The 23,017-nt window shown below is 37.0% G+C and overlaps 3 protein-coding genes across 11 annotated transcripts in view; 2 read left to right on the top strand and 1 right to left on the bottom strand.

The window, feature by feature from the left end:
* The window catches only part of LOC108622264 (synaptic vesicle glycoprotein 2B), a 17,251-nt gene extending 7,684 nt beyond the window's left edge, over positions 1-9,567 (top strand). For 4 of the 6 annotated variants that reach the window (XM_018020031.2, XM_026811362.1, XM_018020032.2 and 1 more), the window contains exons 3-11: positions 1,391-1,538; positions 1,612-1,792; positions 2,476-2,797; positions 2,876-3,034; positions 3,107-3,195; positions 3,610-3,774; positions 3,843-3,962; positions 4,266-4,649; positions 4,912-9,567. In XM_018020031.2, coding sequence (XP_017875520.1) covers positions 1,391-1,538; positions 1,612-1,792; positions 2,476-2,797; positions 2,876-3,034; positions 3,107-3,195; positions 3,610-3,774; positions 3,843-3,962; positions 4,266-4,649; positions 4,912-5,092 — 1,749 coding nt within the window. In that variant the 3' untranslated portion in view covers positions 5,093-9,567. Of the gene's footprint in view, positions 1-952; positions 1,232-1,390; positions 1,539-1,611; positions 1,793-2,475; positions 2,798-2,875; positions 3,035-3,106; positions 3,196-3,609; positions 3,775-3,842; positions 3,963-4,265; positions 4,650-4,911 lie in introns of those variants that run through there. The other 2 variants (XR_001916483.1, XM_018020033.2) reach the window with 2 other exon arrangements.
* A 4,432-nt stretch (positions 9,568-13,999) lies between these two features.
* trsn (translin) lies at positions 14,000-21,186 on the top strand. Of its 4 annotated transcripts, XM_018020068.2 has the most exons (8): positions 14,000-14,162; positions 17,789-17,948; positions 19,694-19,935; positions 20,016-20,172; positions 20,255-20,354; positions 20,417-20,632; positions 20,715-20,794; positions 20,856-21,186. In XM_018020068.2, the coding sequence occupies exons 5-8, from the start codon at positions 20,306-20,308 to the stop codon at positions 21,093-21,095; spliced, it is 585 nt and encodes a 194-aa protein (XP_017875557.1). In that variant the 5' UTR covers positions 14,000-14,162; positions 17,789-17,948; positions 19,694-19,935; positions 20,016-20,172; positions 20,255-20,305; the 3' UTR covers positions 21,096-21,186. The 4 variants fall into 4 exon arrangements, with proteins under 4 accessions (XP_017875557.1, XP_026667168.1, XP_026667167.1 ...); XM_026811366.1 differs by having other exon boundaries at positions 14,002-14,162; positions 20,016-20,354; XM_018020067.2 differs by lacking the exon at positions 20,016-20,172 and having other exon boundaries at positions 14,012-14,162.
* LOC108622208 (glyoxylate/hydroxypyruvate reductase A) lies at positions 21,162-22,901 on the bottom strand. Its single transcript, XM_018019920.2, has 4 exons — positions 22,498-22,901; positions 21,903-22,277; positions 21,462-21,826; positions 21,162-21,397 (listed from the first exon to the last, which is right to left on the bottom strand). Exons 1-4 carry the CDS (start codon positions 22,592-22,594, stop codon positions 21,266-21,268), a joined length of 969 nt encoding a protein of 322 aa, XP_017875409.1. The 5' UTR covers positions 22,595-22,901; the 3' UTR covers positions 21,162-21,265.
* Positions 22,902-23,017: the final 116 nt, after the last annotated feature.

Here is a 23,017-nt window from a genome sequence, read left to right as displayed (position 1 = left end):
TGGAAAAATCTCGGAAAAATCGAAAAATTTTTTTTGTTGTTTATTATTAGCAATGTTCTTCCGACGTCTGATTTCTTTTTAAAAAATGCGTTTTTAAAGTGCATAAACCTTTGGGATTGACTGTATAGCCAATATATCCTTAAATAATTTCTTAAAACTTGGCAGTGATCATTCGGCTCATACTACCTTACATGTCACCTACAATATTGCTGCATGACCCTATAAGTTTTATTATTGGCGAAAAATTCCTAATAAATGCAACAATAGCTTTTGCTTGTTTCCTCCAGTTTGTGTTTTGCATGTAGCAAAGAAACAAATAGTTGTATCAAATAAAGTTCAAGGCAAGTTTTGCTGCAACATTATGTAGATACCATTTACTATTGTTTATCTACGATTTTCAAGCTAATTTGACTTGACTAGTTCGGGACTGTTTCGAACAGCGCGAGATCAGTAGTTTCTATTTTGGAGTGAAAAGCCGGTTATGATTAACCAAAATAACCACGTGTACTAGTTTTATGAATTTTATTTAATCTCTATCCTGCAAATCTACTGTTAACAAGGATATGTTTCTCTATTTGTTAAACCAAAACTCTTACTTGTTGTACAATGCTTCGTGACCTCGAAACACCGGTTCTTGACAAATGATGTTTCACACGATTTTACTTACCCAATGTTAAATTATCACTCGATTTAAAGCCCAATCTGTCTCACGAACAATAACGATCACTCTTATGGACATTATGGACACTAAATCCAATAAAAATCGATCCTAAAATTCGACGATCCTTATTGTCACTCGTTGCATTCCGGGGAGATTCACTGCACTGTTTCATTTAATAGATAAAGTTTGTCGAACGATTAACGATTGGACGTTGATCGATAATTAAAATTCTTATTGGTGCTCGCTTCGAGATGGGAGAGAATAGCCAATGATATTTACAGTAGTTTGAAATCTGTATTTAAATTGGCTACTGTAACTCCCTCTCGACGCATCGAAATAAAACATGGATATTGATTTCTTTCGTCGATCGGACAACAAAAACATAACCTACAGCAAATGGCGTCCGCTCCAACAAAGTTATTCCCCTTGGTTATTTAATCATTCCCTTCACTGCCAGTGTTTTTAGCTTAATTTTAACGATATCTCAACATGGACGAAGTTTTAGACGAATCGATCGTAAAAACGAAATATGAATCACGTCAAATACCGGGCTACATAAACGACTTCCCAGTAAATACACGCCTATATTTTATATGTTTTAAGTTACAAATAGAGGTTACAAATATATTTCTATGAATCTGAAATACCAATAATTATTTTTTATTCAAAACGAATGTAACTTTGCCAGAACGATTTCCATATTTTATTGATATTGTTAACTACTTTCAGGCTGGGGTTGGTTACTTTCAACTATTTGCTGCTGTATGCACAGGCTTGAGTCTCGCCGCAGATACTGTTGAATTTTTTGTTGTACCATATATCCTGCCAAGTGCAGAGGTCGAACTGTGCATTGAGGATAATGAGAAAGGATGGCTCAGTCAGTTTCATTTATATCCTTTCCTTCTACTTTGCATTTTCTTATGAATATTATATTCATGGTTATTTTCTAGGCAACATTACGTTAATGGGACTAGCGTTAGGTGGATTATTCTGGGGTGGCTTAGGAGATAGGATTGGTAGACGTAGATCTCTGTTATCTGCAATGTCTGTTCATGCTCTGTTCAGTGGCGTTGCCACCTTCATGCCAACCTATGGCACATTTATGTGCGCTAGATTTTGTTCTGCGATTGGGTAAGACTTTTTTTACTTGTCTTTCGATTACATTGTACAATACAAAAGTTTTTTGCAACAAGCACTAAATGATCCTTATAGATTCCAAAAGGAAATTCAAATGCAGAAATGCACTATCACTGTTTTAAAAAAATAGCGGAATATTTTTTGGAAGCAGTATGTAATGGAGCAATTCCGCTTCCGGATTTGCTTTGGCATGAGAAACTCTACAGTGTGTCCCAGTTTTAGACGATCAAACTTCATTAGTATGCTTTGCTTATGGAAACAAGAAAATATATAAATATAAGCTTGTAAACGTTTCATTAAGAAGTAATATTTGTCGATTTTAAATTGTTACTTTTAAATTTTTGTGTTTCCAAATATACCGTTGATATCTTTCGAATGATTTAGTTTATTACTTTTCACGAAATCTTTGTATCAGTTTTTGCTTCAAATTAATTTCTACTCAATTTTTATTCTTCTCTGAGCTCTCATATTTATCCTATAATTTTTTGTAAAGCATTTGAGAATATATATCTATATAACATACTTTCCTTATTTCTATCCATAGGATATTTTAATGATTTCTGATTGTTTAAAACTGAGATATAAGAATCGCGTAGTGGATATCGCAAAAATGAAAGACGTTTTTTATTGGATTGGCTGTTAACATGAAATAAATTGAATATTTTATCTCACTACAGAGTAGGAGGATCTATGCCATTAGCATATGCATATCTGGCAGAATGTTGCCCAAGATTAAGCAGAAGTAGGTGGATAGGGTTGTTGGTAGCAGCAGGAGCACTAGGTGGTGTCTATGCGGCCCTCCTAGCTTGGGCAGTGGTTCCTACAACCGGCGAAATGGTGGTCCTTGAGAACAAGGAACATTTTAGTGCTTGGCACCGTTTTCTTTTGTTCTGTTGGTTGCCCGCGTTATGCTCTACTCTTGGACTAATTTTTCTACCAGAAAGTCCGAGATATTTGGTAGAAGCTGGCAGAGATGTGGAAGCTATGATGGTGTATCAGGTATTCTTTTCAACGTTTATTTTTTCAATTACTTGTGCTCCCGTTCTGTCAACGTCAAGATTAATATTTTTCTTTTAGAGAATATACAAGAAGAACAATGCACGTAAGGGTGCAACAGGTGCACAGTATCAACTTTCTGAATTAGAGCTTCCAACTAAGAGGCCTCGTGGCTTGGCACCTCCGTCTCCTACTAATCACACTAGCGTTTTGGCTGATATTATTTATTCCATTGAAATGGTAACTTGCTGGAATCGCTAAATATATTTATAATCTTCTGAGTCGGTAATATAATATAATTCCAATTTCCAGTTTTGGAATTCCTTCTTGGAATTATTCATATCCCCTCATTTACGCATCACGATAGTGCTTATAATTATTTGGTCAACTGTGTCATTTGGGTACGTATTTCAGTTGTACAGCCGGGGGAAGGATGTAGTAACTCTTGTAAAAGAGCGGAGTTTCTGTCCCTCATAACAAAAGTGATGATACGCTGTAAACTCAGTAACGTACTGATATACAGTGCTCTTCACTTGAATAGCATCGGACAAAAGTTGATGTATATATGTAAACTCATGTGAAAGGAAGGAATTTCATTGAAAATTCTTGCTTACTAGTTAGATAGGATTTTGAAAAGCTGAAAATATCACATCGATACGTTACTGTGTTTATAGCGTGTTGTCACAACCGAATTTCGTTAAATGTGCGAGGGACAGCAACTCCACAACAACCGCTGTTTTAAGATAGTTGCTATATCTGCCCTCGATTATACTTGATAATTTCGCATCTGTTATAACGCTGTTATCTTACTTTAGACTGTACGGCCTTATGGTTTGGTGCCCCGAGTACCTCAAACTTCTACGCGCTACAGAATACAAAGCTCACACTGAAATTATAGCCGACAAAGCATACCGAGGTACAACTTTCAATGTTTCTTTAGAAAATCGTCAATACAAAGATTCGATTTTCCTCAATTGCAAGTAAGTAGAAATAAAAGCAAACCGGTATCTGACAATGAAATGATACTAAACAGTGGTTTTGGTTCCAGATTCACGAAAATGGTATTCAGTCATGTCGATTTCGATAACTGCACTTTCCATTCCGTGGAATTTAGTAGTATTAAATCAAGTAAAACTCACTTTACGGACAGCATTATCGTACACTCGAAGTGAGTATTCAATACTAACACGATGTCTTTCTGTAGACGACTTAAATCTCCATTAACGATTGAATAGTTAGTTCAAGAAAAGTTTAATTAAAACTACATTTCTGCTCTTAATTTGAATTACAAATATAATTTCAAATCTTAATTAAAAAATTCATCAGTTAACAAATGGAATTTAATATCTAATTACATACAATACAAATTCAGTCAAGAAATAATCCACAGTCTACTCATTAGTATCTAACAGAATTAAAAACTGAATCGATTATTTGCAATTCTGATCTTGTCACGTTCACTTTTTTCTAGATTCGTGGATACTGATTTATCCGCACAAGTCTTTATCAATTGCAAACTAGAGAATAACACGGAGTTGAGTATAAGCGGTCCTTGCCCGACCCTCGATTTGGATTATAACATTTACATAGAGGAAGCATTGCACGGTCATCTAGTTGCTCAATTGGCCTTTGTGCCCGCCGCTGCATTAGCCGGTCTAGCGCTCACAGTACTTCAGCGACCAAAAATGATCGGTATTTCGTTGTTCCTCTCCTCAATAGGTGCAATATGTTTGATCCTTGTGGGCACGAACAGCTCGGCAGTGCTTGGTTTCGAAGGTAGTTTCGCAGCGATATTTGCCATCGCTTGGACTTCGCTCACAGTGGTCACTATTGAAAGCTTCCCTACTCATTTAAGGTGAATATGTCTTTTCCAAGTTCTTACCATTAAACTTACCGACAGTTTTTATTCATAAATGTACTGTAAAATAATCTTTTACGTTTGAGTGGAATTTAGCGTATACACTGGGACTTCAGTTCGGTAGCAGCTTGAATAATAACTTTAACACTATGACGATAGAAATTTCGTTTTGTTCCGACCCAACATTTTCAGTTTCTCACATACCTCTACTTAATTCATTTTACGAATATTCAAGCCGCTGTTTAATTCATCATTACAGGTGTACCAGTTTCGGATTTATAGCGGCCGTTGTAAGGATATGCGGTTTAATAGGGACTACGACTTACAAAACCTTAGTCGGTGCGCCGTTAGTCGCGCCAGCATTGTTAACAGCGTTACCATTGTTAATAGCCAGTGTGGCGACGTTTAAATTGCCGCACACGCATACGGTTTTCTTGTAAGGAATATCGCTAGCCAATGGAGAAATGCTATCGGATGAAAAAAAAAGACGTTTTTAATCTATATTTTAATGGGGAACCAATGATGAGCCACGGTGATATTTTCGATTGTTACACTGGGAAATGTTACGACACGACTTGGAAATTCTTAACGACGAATTTCTACGATAGGAGAAATGAACGAGGCGTTTTCGGACAAGAGCGAATCGTTGAATATTTGCGACTGAACTAGAAATAATTTAATTCGATCGAAGTGCGACTTCGTACAAAACAAAAGTGACATATCCTAAACTAGGAATGATAAATAAGTGGTCTGCGTAAATAAAAATTTGGATAATTCAAAACGCACAGAAAGTGTGTGCCGTGGTAACGCTGCAGCATGGATCTTCTTATAAGACTTTGATACACGTGTTCTATGCGGCGAAGAGGTCATTGTTGTAGCGAAAATAAACCGACGCAAAAAAAGACAAGGTAAGTGCGAACGTTCGCGTATCGCGTTACATGAAGCTTACGATTCATCTAATTGTGCGACGCGACTCTCGACAGAAGTGTCATAAAAAGTCCACATGTTGTTTGTAAAGCTGTATTTTATTAGGGGCTATAGCCACGAAACGTGTCAATTTTAATGGACGTTTTTAAAGGGAGTGGGAGGGGTTTGCTTCGAAAATTGTCACCTATAACGATACACGCCACGCATAATAGGAAATATCAAGGGAGGACCGTTGACAAATTTTGCTTACTGAAAACGCATTTCAATATACATAACTGAATAGAAGCACGGAGTGTTACTCATAACTAATAGTGTATAGATGTTTCTTCTGTTTTCGAACTAGATTAGAGCAATAATTATGCATGATACCAAAATTACTACATTATAATAAGCTGTAATCGATGGAAGAAAAAGTTTGCCAAGGACAGTAAATTTTTATATTTACAAATCGCTACATACGCTTCCGCCATTTGAGAAAATGAAATATCTACGTATACATCTACGCTACATGTATAATGAAAGGATATTAGTGAACCTTGGATCGAGTAATTAAAAAAGCAGTTCTTTCTAAGCTGGATGAAAAATAAACTCCAGCGGAGATACGCATATGTAATGATCGCTTTTTAACAATTTACCGCAGTATCTAAACGCTGGATTCGGCTAATTAAAAAGAAGGCAACGAATGCTGCCGCGTGAATCTTAAACATCTTAAAATCGAAGACTTGAAACGAAACGAGATAGAAATAGAAGCTTCAGCTTCGTTTACGTAAATCCGAGAGATTATCGCCTCTAGTCAACTTTTAACTCGTTTTTAGGCTTACAGGATGCGAACGAAAAAGTTGGACAAACATTTGACAACACAGTAGACTATGAAGATACAAAAAACGTGTACATCGGGGTTTTAATTGTATAAAATTGAAAAAGACGGTTAATTAAATTTTACGAAAATTTTACTAGAATTTTACCTGTCATCGCAGGAACGAAATTGCGACGACATGCCAAAGTTGTATGAAAATAAAAATTAGTTCCTCGACAACGGATGAATATTTTTAGGCAATAAGGGCATAAAATAAGTTTTATCATCACGATTATCGGTGTACGTCATTCTTATTGCAACTTAAAAGGATAGTAATAAGTATTTAAGGAAGTTTCATTAGTGAGACAATGAAGAAACAGCTGTCGGCAAACTTAATCGTGTAAAAGTCTCATAGATTTACATATTGGACTGCGCGTCTCGTGAGAGAATTTGAAGCCTACATTACATCAGCTGGACGTATGCATCTTTTTCTAAATGTCAATATAATATTTATGCCTTGTACAATAAACTATTCAATACATAAATATTAGATTGATAATTAGAAAGAGACCCAGCTACACTGTAATCTAGATTTCAACTTCTCTTACGCGCAATCTGGTATATAAATCTATGAAAAATCTGCGTCCCGTTATGGTTAGTGAACTTTTCCATATCAACTTGTTGGCGTTTGGTTTAAATGTACAAGAAAAATAATATCAACGTTATTAATCAAATGCTACTAACGTCCGTTTTAGAAACAAGTAGAATGACTCGAGATTGTCTCATTAACCGCACAATATGTTTTCTTTATTACTGCTTATATAATTTTTCGTACTCGAATAGAAAACAGAACTTGCAAATCCGGTGGTGAACTGTCGTAACGACACAGTTGAACAAATAGGGTACAATAATTTCCTAATCTAGATTTGCTATAGTTGAAGTTAAACATTGATTTGATTACTCGGATTCGAAAGACTGTAGAATATCGAGGCCAATGGATTTTTAATTAATGAAAATTGTGCTGTTACAGGCACTGAAATGAAATTCATCGTCGCCTGTAGATAATATATTTTAATCAACATACCACTTATCAGTGAGCACTTTAGATTCATAGGCTTTAATTAGACTAATTGTATTTAGAGATACGTAAGAGGTGATATATTCCAAGTCAGCGAAATTACGGTGTGCGTGTACAGGGAAATGTTTTAAATAAGTTCTCGTAGCGAAATAGTGGGCGATCGGTTTTTATTTTAATGACGACTGTTTCGTACGCGGTTCCATTATCAGCCGATTGAATTACAACAGATAGTTTCTAAAATACTCGTGTGATCAGTGCAATGATATATACACATATACATATCTAAATGTACGCAACATTTTCACTTTTTTTCCATCTTCGAATGAAAAAAGAAAATTGCTCAGATAATTGAATGTTAGCTACTCATCATCAGAACAGCCAGTAACTTTATTAATACAGAACTTCTATTTAATTAATATTAATTTAAATTGAAGAACTTTTATTTAATTAATTACATTAAATCTTATTAGTCTCTCATTAGATAAAAGTTCTTTAATTAATACATTGTTTTATAAAAATGTCTCAATAATATACAGATTTTGTTTTAAACTTGCATTTGTTTTAATTAGTAATGTCTATTGAAAGAGGATGTTATTTATTTTGAGTAGCGCGTTCGGTGGAGACTGAAGAATCAGTTAATAATCGCCGTAATTTTCATTTTCTTTATATAGAGACTGTGTCTTCACATTTAATTGTGTAATATTTAATTAGTTAAGACGGAATTGTACTGTCAAGTATGCTAAGGAGAGGAAGCGAATCCTTTAAAGCTTTGTATTCTGTTTGCACTTTATACCGAACAATTTTCATGATAGTTTAAGCAGTTGAGTTCGTTTTAGAGTAAAACTACAATTTCTATAGTTTCTCTTGAAAATAAATAAGAATACACATTCATCCTGCCAAGTTGCAGATACAATATTTTTCATATGTACAATATGCTAAAATTATAATGTATGCTGGAATGAAGCGTTAATAACGAGGATATTTCTGTTTTGCATAGTTCACTGTCTTCGTAATTGATTTGAAGCTGTTACTATGAACGATCAGTAATATTAAACAAACTGTGCAACCAGTACTTAAAAAATAAAGATCACGATACTGTTTGCTGTCACAGTGGCTCGTTAAGAAACGTTGATTTCAGAAATTAGTGAGAATATTGCGATTTAATTACGTAGGATATATTCAGTCGATTTAATAGAGACTGTTAATCTTAAGATAGATACGCAGAGAACTGAAATCATTTTTTCTCGAATGTTTGATCGATTATGACAAAATTGAGACTACTTTCTGTTACGTGAAAAAGGCAGCTCTTTCCTTTCTCAACTTTTTATACATGGGAAACGTGAATCTTTCTATTACTATTTAAAATTTTTAATGAAAAATATCTTTTTTTCGAGGGACCCAAATGAAAAACAGAATAACTTTATCATGCTTCGTACAAGATTCGTACACCTATTCAAATAACAAGATTAATCGATTAATTTGTACTACAGCAATACGTACATAAAAGAAAATTGTTGGAACGATCGCAATTATAGTTTTAGGTATATATATACATATATACATATATATATATATATATATTTATCTTGCAATACTTTTAGAGCACTCGTTTTACGATAAAGGAAGGAATTTGTATATAATTTTTAAGAGAAATAAATAATCTACAAGCTCTTGCAAATTTTATGGCAATATGTAGTGAACTATTCGTAATATTAAATGATATGTAATTATCATTGTTATATTAGTGTCAGAATTATCGTACTGAATGAATCAATTTAATTGAATTTCACCTCTCGAAACCCATAGGACTCGATGAGTTCTTCAGTGTTTTAAATACGTTTTGATTTATATAATATCGACGAACTTAGATATATCTAAGGTTACTTGAAATAAATGTTCGACTCGTGAACGCAAACTGTTCGACAAATCGAATTAGGCAATCCACGTAGACAGTATGTACTTTTATTCCACTGTAATTCTGCCATATCGGATGAGAAGCTTTTGAAAATAGTCGAACGAGATAAACTCCAAATTCGTGATATACAATACATATGTACTCCTCTGTATTCTGTCGCTCAGTTTTTTAAGTTAGTAAAAAATTTACTTGAACCAAACTACTATGAATAGACTACGGATTTTTATGCAAAATAAAAGTAGTAGGATATCAGTTTAAGAAATGATATCTAGTAAGATTGTTCTTCAATTCTTTAAATGTCGTGTTATCCGTTTTCCTGTTGATACTTAATGCATTGCATTGTTTTACATGTTTTTACATTTTTACATTCTCAATTTTGCTATAAATGCATAAAATTCGCAGTCTAACTATGAATCTGTTACATTCCCCTCGTATCCCAGAACTTTATTCAGTGAAATGACTACGAGATTTAAATGCTCCATACATTGCATGCATGATGGGACTGATACCAGTTCGATTTCTTCTAAACTAATAGTTCTTATAAAAAAAATAAAATATTTGTGGCATCAATTTAAGAGACGTGTTGTGTTTTAAATAAATATTTAAATATCCATCCTGCTTTTGATATTCTGATTTGTTTTATCATCTTTGCACATTAAATTCTCCTATAATTAGATAAAAATCGCAATCTACTTATTAATTTAAGATATATATGGATAAAGAATGAAGAGTAATCACAAAATGTTTACAAAATATGCAGTAACAATTAGGTTCATTCGTAAAGAAACAAAGTCGAATACTCAATGTTTTCATTATGAGGCAGATATTTCAATTGAATATTAGAATATACGAGCAAAATAAATGAAATAAGTCTAAATACTCATTTCTGTTAAACATTAATTGAAACAGCTTACTTGTATAATAATTCTGACTGCTTTTCATCTCAGAAACATTTGGCGCGAAGTGGAGCCTCCGTCTACGAGTCCGCCATTTTTATCAATAGGTAAGAAGAGGAGTTCGCAAAGAATACTGTCTTATCGATCGCGAATTTCGATGGGAACGACTTATCGATGTATTTCAAAGATCAATTTTCCCGCGAAATCCCCGTGTCCGCGTGTACAAATTGAAAGTAGCGAAATGTATTCATTCTACGTCAAATGGTTCCACGATTCCTGTACTAAGTGCACAGTTCAATTACCATTCAGTATTTTCCGGCCGTAAAAATAAGAGATGATAAATATAACGAATTATTAACACCGAACTACGTGGACGGTTTTTATTAGCGTCGGTGACCCAAATACCTGAAGAAGTGTTGTCTGTACTTGCCACGTTTCGATTCTTCTCACCTACAATTGACCTTGAGCTTGACCTTGGGCATGCCCTTAATGTGAAAAGCGACAGAGAGAAGGATGTTCGGTCGAACGAGCCCTGACCTAACCTATTCTAGGCTATGTCTCCGTCTTCCGCGTACAGACAAAGCCTAGGAGAGGCTAAACCAAGTTACTCTGCTCCGTGCGTAAGTGTCCGTCAGGTCACCTTCCCTGTTTTTCTTCCCGTCAACTTTAAACATCTTTCTTCTCCGGTCACTTTCTTGTTTCATTATCCCTCTGGACACAAATTGTATTATTGAGGCGAGTGTAAGAATGTAATCATGACGGGGAAAAAGTAATTGGTATACACAGTTCCATCGAGGGAGCTCGTTTTTACAGCCGTGGTCCGGACAGCACAAAGAAAGCGTGTCACGCCTAAAAATACGCGAAGCACGCAGGTAGATGTGAAAAGGTCGGCCCCGGGAGGGAACAAGAGAGGAAAGAGAAAGAGCAAGAAAGAGAGAGAGAGAGACAGAGACCTGTTGATACTTAATGCATTGCATTGTTTTACATGTTTTTACATTTTTACATTCTCAATTTTGCTATAAATGCATAAAATTCGCAGTCTAACTATGAATCTGTTACATTCCCCTCGTATCCCAGAACTTTATTCAGTGAAATGACTACGAGATTTAAATGCTCCATACATTGCATGCATGATGGGACTGATACCAGTTCGATTTCTTCTAAACTAATAGTTCTTATAAAAAAAATAAAATATTTGTGGCATCAATTTAAGAGACGTGTTGTGTTTTAAATAAATATTTAAATATCCATCCTGCTTTTGATATTCTGATTTGTTTTATCATCTTTGCACATTAAATTCTCCTATAATTAGATAAAAATCGCAATCTACTTATTAATTTAAGATATATATGGATAAAGAATGAAGAGTAATCACAAAATGTTTACAAAATATGCAGTAACAATTAGGTTCATTCGTAAAGAAACAAAGTCGAATACTCAATGTTTTCATTATGAGGCAGATATTTCAATTGAATATTAGAATATACGAGCAAAATAAATGAAATAAGTCTAAATACTCATTTCTGTTAAACATTAATTGAAACAGCTTACTTGTATAATAATTCTGACTGCTTTTCATCTCAGAAACATTTGGCGCGAAGTGGAGCCTCCGTCTACGAGTCCGCCATTTTTATCAATAGGTAAGAAGAGGAGTTCGCAAAGAATACTGTCTTATCGATCGCGAATTTCGATGGGAACGACTTATCGATGTATTTCAAAGATCAATTTTCCCGCGAAATCCCCGTGTCCGCGTGTACAAATTGAAAGTAGCGAAATGTATTCATTCTACGTCAAATGGTTCCACGATTCCTGTACTAAGTGCACAGTTCAATTACCATTCAGTATTTTCCGGCCGTAAAAATAAGAGATGATAAATATAACGAATTATTAACACCGAACTACGTGGACGGTTTTTATTAGCGTCGGTGACCCAAATACCTGAAGAAGTGTTGTCTGTACTTGCCACGTTTCGATTCTTCTCACCTACAATTGACCTTGAGCTTGACCTTGGGCATGCCCTTAATGTGAAAAGCGACAGAGAGAAGGATGTTCGGTCGAACGAGCCCTGACCTAACCTATTCTAGGCTATGTCTCCGTCTTCCGCGTACAGACAAAGCCTAGGAGAGGCTAAACCAAGTTACTCTGCTCCGTGCGTAAGTGTCCGTCAGGTCACCTTCCCTGTTTTTCTTCCCGTCAACTTTAAACATCTTTCTTCTCCGGTCACTTTCTTGTTTCATTATCCCTCTGGACACAAATTGTATTATTGAGGCGAGTGTAAGAATGTAATCATGACGGGGAAAAAGTAATTGGTATACACAGTTCCATCGAGGGAGCTCGTTTTTACAGCCGTGGTCCGGACAGCACAAAGAAAGCGTGTCACGCCTAAAAATACGCGAAGCACGCAGGTAGATGTGAAAAGGTCGGCCCCGGGAGGGAACAAGAGAGGAAAGAGAAAGAGCAAGAAAGAGAGAGAGAGAGACAGAGGGAGAGGGACCGAGAAAAAGGCAAAGGAATTGCACAAGAGCAACGATTTGGTATTCAAATCGGCAGCGTGTTCCCGCCTCTCTTGCGGCCACACGAGTCCTCCTCTTTCGTAGTATAGACCTTCTTCGTTTAAATATTTTCTCTTCTTGTTCCTCATCGGCCTCCTCCTACTACCTCCTCTCGGACCCCTCCTCCTCCTCAAGCCTCTTTCGCCCTCTTCCACCTCTTAACATCGAATCTTTTCTCACTTGCCGCACTTTTTATCCGATCACCTTTGCATTATTTTGCATATTATTATCCATCTAGTCTCATTTTTAATGTTCTATTACGCAGCGTATAGACCAAAGTCTCTACTTTGGCCTCCCTTGTATGAAAAATAGACGAGCAGTTGCGTTGGTCAAAATCTGATTCATCCTGCCTCACGATATTAATTCGTTGAACCAATCGGGTATATTCGCACTGATATCGAATTACTGTTTCACTTGCAGGAAGGAATTTGAATGCCTCCGACCGGCAGAGGCGTGGAGACTTCAACGACCGCACGTGCTATATTCGACTGGCGCGGTTACAGAAACTCGGAACCGATGAGAGTGTTCGATGTACTTCATATTTCTGAGTGCTTCACTTTCTCCCTTGGCGTGAAATGAAGTTGTTCCAATCGCCGGACCCGATGGAAATGAAAGGAACCTCGTCACGGCCGCAGCGAGCCGCTTGAGTAAATCCGGGCGTTCGCAGATAGGAAATCTCTGCTGTTTACTTAGGAACCTCCGCGAATTTCGCGTCACAATCACGGCGTAATAACGTTTCCTCGCGAAATTCGTTCGCCGTGGTGTAAGGATTTTCTCGCGTGTCATCGCACGTCGCACTGGTACCAGCCGAGTCACGGAAAGGAAGTCGAGCCGCGCGGGCGACTGTAACAAGAACCCGGGGAACGGGTAAGGCAGTGAAAACTCGCGTGCGTCCCTCGGTAAGGTAATAACCCAAGGAAACTCGGGTAACAACGAAAACGGTGATATGTATACGTGGCACACCGGAGATTGGCCGACGGCGGCGGCGGCGGCGGCGGCGGCATTCCTCGACGACACGCACGGTGTGTGCGCGCACATCGGCAACCTGTGCACCCACTAACCACTAACCGCCGAACCACGGGAGGCCCGAGGTGTGCGCGCGCCAGGATAATATATGTATCTACGTGCGTTAACCACGTGAGAGCGGCCAGCATCTTTCCACGGTGGGCCCCACTTGGTGGGGACTTAACCTATGGACTGCTCTTTCTCTCCCCGTCTTTCTCTCGGGTGAAACCTTGAGTCTCCGGGAAATCGCTAGAATCATAATATGATCCGCGAATCTTACCCACAAGGGTCCCCGTTCTTTCTTTTCCTTAGATATAGGCAAGTTCTTCTTCGGCGCGACGGTGAGTAAAAATTTTCGTATTTCGAATTAATTCCGCTGTCATCATCTACCGTGACGTTGCGAATTGATCTTAACTACTGTAACATGTAAATACTTCGAATCATTTTGCAATTATTTTCAACATACTAACAACGAGTGAAGTGTGTTTTTGTATCGTATTAAGTTTGCGAGGTATTATTCATAAATCCATGAATAGAGAGATCTTTGCATTTACGGTAAGATGTACATGCGAAGATGTCGTTGACGTATTCGTCTCGTCCGTCCGCTCATTTTTTTTTCCTACATCATTGCGCTGTCATTTACTCCACGGCATGGTAGTTAAGCGTCGGCGTCTCGTTTGTCAAGGTAGGCGCCTACGTTTTTATTCGCCACCCTGTAGACGGCGGAGTTCTCACTCAACCTTCCCGACAATCTCTGATCGACGAGTTTTTATGAAGGTCGTACGAACTACGCGAGTCTCTCTACCCACTTACTCAGCTGCTTCGCTAATGTACCGTGTTTATGCTATTTGTAGACACGCGAAAGAAGTACGTCGACATTATTTTACGCATACGCATTCCGATAGAAGAATTATAGTTTGTTTCGTTAACTGTTTCATATCCAAACAGCGCGTTGTTTAGATTTCATGTCGAACGATCCCAGTAGCCAATTAAGACAAGTTGTGTTGCATTGTTCGGCATTTTTCGACAATGTTTTTTACGGACAGCTGGAATTCAAACGGTTAATCTGAGCGACTCGTTCTTGACCTGGCTATGTACCAAAGGGTAGAATCGAAATTAATGAAGTGTTCTGCGAAATGATAGAAATGGGAGGAAGGCCAGGTGCAGCATAGTCTCTCAAGGTTGCTATAACTACGATCGTATCTCGACGACCGTGGGTGGTCCTCAAGGCTTTTTGGGGATCAGAATACTTTTTCGAACGAATTTGCAAATCCCTGCGAGAATTCTGTTAACACGGTTGAGAAGTTTCAGTAGCAAGAGCTCTGCAAATTTATCGAACCGGATTAATTGAATAATTATACTCGCTGGCGAGAAGCAATACAGGCGAAACAGGTATAAGTCTCTTTCGTTTTATTATTCTTTCGTGCGAGCGTAGCGTCGTCGCTTGCAATCAACGGTATATTTTGCAATCGTTGGTCAGTATTCCGAATTCTCATTTGCAACTTCGAGGATGGAGATGGCGGCGGACTACGATAATTTATTAACTAGTCCGGCGAGTCAAACCTGTTGGTTCCCTGCGAACGTGTTTTGCTGTTCGTGGCTGCGAACGCGGAGAGCCGTGGTGTCCTTTGATATCTCTCTACAGAAAATTGTCTCTTAATTCCGTCTTGCATTAATGATAGGGTTACCATATTTTCCGCTTGTTAAAAATATATAATACCGAATAAGTAATAGTTGAGTCGTGAAACAGCAACATAAAAAATTTAGCTATTCTTGTGAGTCTGTATCCTTATACTTCTCTAAAGATTGATTTTTCGTTAATGTTTTATTTTTTTCAAATAATTACGAAAATCTTGACGAGACGTCTCTGAAGTTCTTTCACACATGTAAAAGATCTGTGATAGATTCTAAACATACATATAGTAGATTCCCATATAACACGGTCAATATGTTCCAGGCTATATGTATATGTATTAATTCGCGTTATAAGAATTCATAGTATATGAAAACTTATCTCGTATAACGCGCATAATTTGAAGCAACATGTTTGAAATAATTATTGCCATACCAATTTTCATTTTTTATGTTTTATCAAGTGGGATAGTATTTTAAAACTAAATAGCATACTACAATATCCCTTGTACGATCTCTTGTTCTCGAGCTTAATTTCCATTCAATTGCTATCACAGGACACGATATGAAATAATGGTGAAATATCGATTATCTATTATCAATTTTCATGAACCACAATATTAACTCTTCGTCAGGTTAATTGATTAATTAAATTTACGTCGAGGTAATTAACAACAAATTAAGAGTCAAGAATTCTCGAAGGTCTTTCCTAGACGCATACCCTAATAACCACCGACTGAACGGCAGATCACGGTGTCGAAGGTTAAAAACAGGTTGCAGCAAGCTCCCAGCTATTCGAGGGTCGTTCGTTTTCAAGTCACGTAACCCCACGACGCATGTCCACCGAATGTCGCGAAGAGGGAGGAGACAAGATATAATTTCAAGACGTTTATTTGGATTCCTCGGATTCTTCCATTCTTAACGGTTCGATATTATGCAGGTGTAGGTACTGTAATTCGCAATGGCGAGCAGCCAGCGTGTAGGAAATTCCCCAACGGTGACGTAAAAAAGGTAGCGCCCGAGGGGATTTATTTAACGCGGCGCCACCCATTTGATGCTTCCCTTCTTTCGATGCAAATCGGAACACGTCCTGCTGTCTCGGAGTCACTTGAATTATCAATATTCCTATGAAATATCTAATTAACTCCCGATTTTGTTAATAGATTCTTTATATAAATTTTATGTTTGATTTTAATTCTTGTGGATTTCCTAGTGTTGATAGTGTAACCGTGGACGATGATTATATATGAGAAAATAAGTCGAAAATATGTAATAAATTTTTTCGGGAAAAGGCTCCATTTTCGAGAAAAATGAACAACTCCAAAACGAGCTTCTCAATTGCTCTTCAAATTTTCCACGCGAGTTTAAAATGGTTTATTTATTAAAATTTCAAACATGTGTAACTGTTTCAACTTATACCTAAAAAAGCTAAAATACGCATTATATTTATGGAGCCCCTGCCCTAATACAACGTCGTTTAATCAGCGCTTACAGAAAAGTCTGGCATGCGCGTCGCTGACCCTGACATTTACCGATGCATTTTACGCGCGCGTATGCTCAGCACTAACTGTTCACTCGCGTCGACATGATCGCTCGGCTTCCAAATGAGTTTGCCTCACATTTTCGTGTTTGCAAATCTCCGTCGGGTGTTATTGACATTATCGGAGGAACCTGTTTAAAGAACAAATATTGAACAGCTAATAGACTGCTCTTACGCTGCACGCAGCAACTGCGACATTGACATAAAGAAATAATCGAATCGTACAATGAAGAACTCAACTGAATCGCTCGAACATTATTGAAAAATATGTTAATCCTGTCCCTAGCTTTAAAATTTCCAAATACGATTTATTTTCGCCGAGCAATCGGTCGTTGAAATCGAATGCAAATAAATGAAACGACATTCGAAAACAGGGCACCCAAGGATGGGCGCGATTCCTTTCGAAACGATAAGATCACATGGCTAAAAATGAACGGTTCGCGTTGAACCGGCTGTACACACGATGCACATGGGTACCAAAAATTTACGACGGACTACGGTACCAGGATTTTATTAAGATTGGCGCCTTGAGGAATGCAAGTTTAACGGACCGTCGTCGTCGTCGCGCCGTGGCCCAGCCTTCTCCTTCTCGTCCTTCTCCTCGACAAGCTCCGATCCGTTTACTCGCACTTGCGTGTAGACAACATACCGATGTCGATGCATTTACGCTTCCATCGAGGAACTGGCTTGCCCTGATCGAACCTGAATTAATAATAATCGATTCTCCAAACGCACATTATATCGCTTGCAACAACGTTAATCAGTCAGATTAATCAACCGTGTCGTTGCTTGCAGAACTTCCTGGCCCGTACGTTGAATAACAATGCCAGGGACCTTCGTACATCGTAGATGAAGCGTGCAGATGTACAAGCCACGTCGTCGAAGGTCGTCCACAAGGACGTTTATTCTTCGGTACCATTGATGATCGCGGAATGGACAGAAAAAGCACGAGGAGGTAAGAAGATTTATGGTTTCGATTCTCCATTCTACATTAAAAGCAGTATGAGTGAATCCATTCGCGTTTATTTTCATATGAAACCCAATGCTAGTAATAACACCTGACAAAGAATAAGGTAAAGGACTATGAAATTAAATAAATAATATAAAAGTGTTAATAATATAAATTCTCTTGCTGTTGGTCCCTAGTGGATGGTACATCCTGTCTAGCGTATCCTAGCGAACACGATCGCACGCTCTTACTCGCGGGAGAGGCCGTAAACGTAGGCGTGAACTTTTCAATAAAAGAGAACCGGAGCCTCGCTCGCTCGGGGATACTTGAACGCGTGTATCGGGATCAATGACACGCCCGCAGATTCCCCGGAGAGGTATCCTCTACGTAGAGCTACGTAGAAGCATCCTGTAGAATTCCAACCGCCTTCCTCGACTTCGCAGCAGGACCTACTGGTTTCTATTTATATACCCGCGGCGAGAGACCTTGCAGCTTGCAGCTCGCGCGCTTTACGGGCTCTCCCGGTTCTCCGACCTGTGCGAACCGCTGTCACGGCTCTATCATTGTCCAATTCGAATCGTTACTTCATCCTTTACGTTCCCTTAATCGTTCAAAATGTTTACTGAAATCGTATTCGCTAACACTTCGTATCCTTTCGAAATAAATAATGCCACGTTACTGAAACTTTATTATTTGACGTTAATTATTATTACTACGAATGTATGTGACAAATCTAGGAAAAGTTTATTGTAGCTTATTTGAAAGTTATTGTCATTTTAATTTACCATGTATTCTTGTGGAGGGGAAATTTACTTAGTTTAGTTAAAGAAGACATAACGAAGAAATAATGACAATTTGAATTCTTGAAAGCTTGTACTAATATTTATAATACAGGGGATCTTTATGCAAAACAAAACATTTATTGCATCAGTTTAGAGGATTTATTTTAGATAAACAATTGGTTGATCATTTAAACATTGAAATATTCATTCAGTTTTTAATATTCTGAGTTTTTATTATTTTTACGCATTCAGTTTTACTATAATTGCATAAAATTCGCAGTCTACTTATTAATTTAAGATACACATGGATAATAAAATATCCATTCAGCTCTTGATATTGTACAATTAATTATTTTATACACTCCACGCAGCATTTACCATTTGTATATATTCTACTTTCTTATAATTGCATAAAATCCGCAATCTATTAATAAATGTCTTGAAAATAAATATTTACCAAGAAAAATGTAAATTATTAGGCATTTCTATTTTATAAGTAGACTATGGTTTATGCATTTAAGAGAATTTTAAATAATTTAAAAAACACAGTAATATGTAAAAAAGAAAATGAAAAATTTTTAAAGCACACTTTATAACATTTAGAGGAGGAAACGAGTGATTATATGCATCTCGTTTTTTTAATTTTATTTGTATAAATAGGAATTTGCATAAACTTCTGCAGTTTACTAATAAGTCTGTAATATTACTTTAATATTACTGTAATAATATTAGATCAAACGACTTAATTGTCTTTGGTATGTTAAAAGGTCTGGTTTACTAAATAGTATCTAATAAAAAATTGCTATTCGTCAGAATCTCGAAAAAAGAAAAAGGCACAATTTTTAACTTCTTTATTAGCACCTTCAATAAAAGTTTAAAACATTCAATTTGTAGATCTAATAGAAAAATAAGTTCTTTAGTCCAATTATAGATGAAAATTAAAAATTCAATTTGGTTGAAACGTTTTAGATTTTCGATGCATCGACGCCATCTGTGTCATACGTATCATATCAAACTGCGTGCATTACGTGTATGCATCTTCATACTCGGTGTGTGTTTGTGATAATACCTTTTGACAAGGTGCTGATTAACGCGTAGTTTGGTTAAGGGATTTTCCAAAGGAATTACGAAGAGAAAGTATGGCTGCCAAAATAGCCGAAATTTTCGACTCGTTTCAAAACTACCTAAGCGACGAGGAAGAAATACGCGAGGTCTGTATCATTTATTTCACGCTTGGAAATTTGCTTGTTACAATCACGCAGCCGCTGCTTATTTTAATACAATTTTAAAGCAAACAATTATTTTCTGATGATACGCCAGTATGTTTCGGATCAGAATGCTTTTGATGTTATACACTTTTATCTGGATTATTGTACAATCATAAACAACAACGTTACATTCATCAATTATCTGTTCTCTTAATTATGCCTCGTACAGTCTAGGTTACAGTAGGTCGATCGTTGAATTTTTTGAACGGATTACGGACGATCATGTTGCAATACAAGTAATACGTTTGTTCTTTGCCCCAAGGAAATTCGTGGTATCGTAAGGGAAATCGAAAAGAGTTCCAGGGAAATTCTGATGATTTTACAGAACATTCACAATGAGAACGAAACAGAAGAAAACATAAGTACGTATCTTTATTAAATCAATTTAAAGAGATATTCAAATGGTGTTACTGTTCCATTATAGTTGTTTCTCAGTACTGTGCAAAATCCAGAGATCTCCTAGAAGATGTGCGTAAGAACTACGAGAAACTCGCAAGCGTCGTGCCAAAGGATCAGTATTACAGATATAACGACCAATGGCGTTTTGTCACACAAAAATTATGCTTCCTAGTTTCCCTGATAGTATATTTAGAAATTCGGACTTTGGTTAGTAAAGAAGTGGTCGCACAAGTATTAGGAGGTACGTAATTCTAACTATCTTTTTTTTTGAGAGGAAGTTACTCGTAATACTTTGCATAAAAAGATTTGAATTATGCACGTAGTTAAGAATAATAGAGAAGAGGGTTTTCACTTGGACCTGGAAGACTACTTAATGGGTTTATTGCAATTAGCTGCAGAACTGGTAAGCACTCGGTGCGCGGACAATAATCGTCAATATTACTTATTTAAATATTACATTTCAGAGTCGTTTCGCTGTAAATAGTGTCACCAACGGTTATTATGATCGGCCTATAGAAATAGCGCGTTTTATAAACGAACTAAATGCAGGGTTTAGGCTTTTGAATTTGAAAAACGATTCTTTAAGAAAACGTTTCGACGGGCTAAAGTATTCTGTTAAGAAAGTGGAAGAGGTAGTTTACGATCTTAGTATAAGAGGCTTGAAACCATCTACAAATCCCGAAAATTCGAAAGAAACAGACTAATCACTTTTTCTCTAAAGATTTTTTTATAAGAATAATATATATATATATCGCATACATTGTCAAATAATATAAATTATTCAAATAATTATTTTTATATTTGTAAAATAGAAATTACGTTTATATTGCATCAAACGATACTCTCACATGATTCATTTTTCTTTATTGAGTACTTAATAGCCTCGTTCTAAATCTACTTCGTTTAGTAACTGTTCTCCTTTGATATACTTTTGATAATTTTCCGCAAAGAACTTTGCGACATCTTGACCGCGCGTTACACCTGAGATGTGAGGTGTAATGGTCACCTACGACAAAATGTTTCTCATTGATTCAGAGTTAAATTGAATTTTAATTGTACTGCAATATCACCTGTGGCAACGTCCATAATTTACTTTCGTTTGGTAATGGTTCTTCTTCGAAAACATCCAGAATTGCCCCCGATATCCAGAATTGCTCAAGAGCATTTACCAAATCCGCCTCTTTAATGATCGTACCACGACCTACATTAATAAAAACACTGCCTCGAGTTTTACAATTTTTTAACATGTCCCCGTTGAGTAAACCAGAAGTATTGGGCGTTGATGGTAAAACGTTAACAATGTAATCGCTGTTCATCAGCATATCAGGCAAACAGTCAATCGTCCTGTGTTCATCGAGATAATCCAAATTCTCCTTAAGCGGTGTTCTTGTGATACCCCAGACAGTCGCCGCTAACGCTTTTAATCGTTGTGCAACTACAATAGTTACAAATGTATTCAGATGAAAACAGATAAACCCCATTATTTGTACATAACAAGACGAGATTATTACTTGACTTTCCGATGTTCCCTAAGCCTAAGATACCGATGGTCAAGTCGCATATTAATCTGTGATCAGAGATCTTCCCATCCCGTATCCATCGACAATTATTTTGATTCTGATACTGCCGCGCCTGATCGCGCTCGAAATTAAAAATATGCGCTATCACATATTCTGACATAGCTAAACCGAAGCTTGTATCCGAAAAACGTGTAATGGTATAATCTAATTTTTTATCTCTCAGAGCTGGGAACAGGGTATTGACACCAGCCCATGTCGTTTGCACCCATTTCAAAGACGGTAACTTATCTATGTGTGATACAAACAGGTCGGTATCTGTTAACAGTACTTCCGCGTCTTTTAATTTCGCTATCGTGTCAGATTTATCTAGAACGAAGAATAAACGTGGATAGACATGATTCTCGACTATCTTATTATAGTGTAGATTTTCCGGGAATATTCAAAGCGTGAACCGCGCAGATTCAGTGTATGCGACGTAGTAGTGGTAGTGCGTTCTGACACGTGCTCGCTGCGAAATCTCTCGTGGGAGCTTTCGAATTCGAGCTCCGCACGGACAATGAGGAAAAGTGTATTTAAAAATTAATACCTGGCGATACGTCAAATATCGTTAAGCTCGGAAGTTGCGTTTGGACATGGTAAGATAACCTAGGAATCACGGAAAGAATCGCGATGTTATGCGCCATGTCGACAAATGCACAAATCTGATTTAAGCTCCGTTTTTCGATCGAATATAATATTCCACGTTCGATCGTCGTGATAATTGTTAGGGTCAATACCGGATATTACGTTTGTTGCTTCGACATGCTGCACTGATATATCTAACCTAAGTTTCCGATAGAATTTACGCTTTTTTTTCAAGTCACGTTTCCTACTTATTATAGTAAGCTGAATTAATAGGTAGAATCATTTGAAAGTTTTCAGTTTCTTCTGTCTTAATACATAAACGACATTGTTCGAAGAAATTTTAACACCTTTCCCTATAAAATAGTGAATTTAAGAATCAATTAAATGGGCTAGCTTTAGCCAGAAACATTTAACTTCAGTATTAAAATTGTATCCAAAAAGGATTCGTTTATTGTTTCAAAGAATTCTTAGATAACCGGCTG

The sequence above is a fragment of the Ceratina calcarata genome, unplaced genomic scaffold (assembly GCF_001652005.2).
Source record: "Ceratina calcarata isolate Rehan_Ccalc_2016 unplaced genomic scaffold, ASM165200v1 scaffold211.2, whole genome shotgun sequence".
Classification (NCBI taxonomy): domain Eukaryota; kingdom Metazoa; phylum Arthropoda; class Insecta; order Hymenoptera; family Apidae; genus Ceratina; species Ceratina calcarata.
Note: the sequence above shows the minus strand (reverse complement) of the source record. Positions and strands in the feature narration are given on the sequence as shown.

What these genes read in the sequence shown, in the direction of transcription:
- trsn (XM_018020067.2), top strand. Translation starts at nt 19,864, where the DNA reads ATGGCTGCCAAAATAGCCGAAATTTTCGACTCGTTTCAAAACTACCTA. An exon ending in ACGAGGAAGAAATACGCGAG is followed by an intron (nt 19,936 to 20,254) that starts GTCTGTATCATT and finishes CTTTGCCCCAAG; the next exon opens with GAAATTCGTGGTATCGTAAG. An exon ending in GGTCGCACAAGTATTAGGAG is followed by an intron (nt 20,633 to 20,714) that starts GTACGTAATTCT and finishes TTATGCACGTAG; the next exon opens with TTAAGAATAATAGAGAAGAG.
- LOC108622208 (XM_018019920.2), bottom strand. Translation starts at nt 22,594, where the DNA reads ATGGCGCATAACATCGCGATTCTTTCCGTGATTCCTAGGTTATCTTAC. An exon ending in AGGGAACATCGGAAAGTCAA is followed by an intron (nt 21,827 to 21,902) that starts GTAATAATCTCG and finishes TAACTATTGTAG; the next exon opens with TTGCACAACGATTAAAAGCG. An exon ending in AATTATGGACGTTGCCACAG is followed by an intron (nt 21,398 to 21,461) that starts GTGATATTGCAG and finishes ATTTTGTCGTAG; the next exon opens with GTGACCATTACACCTCACAT.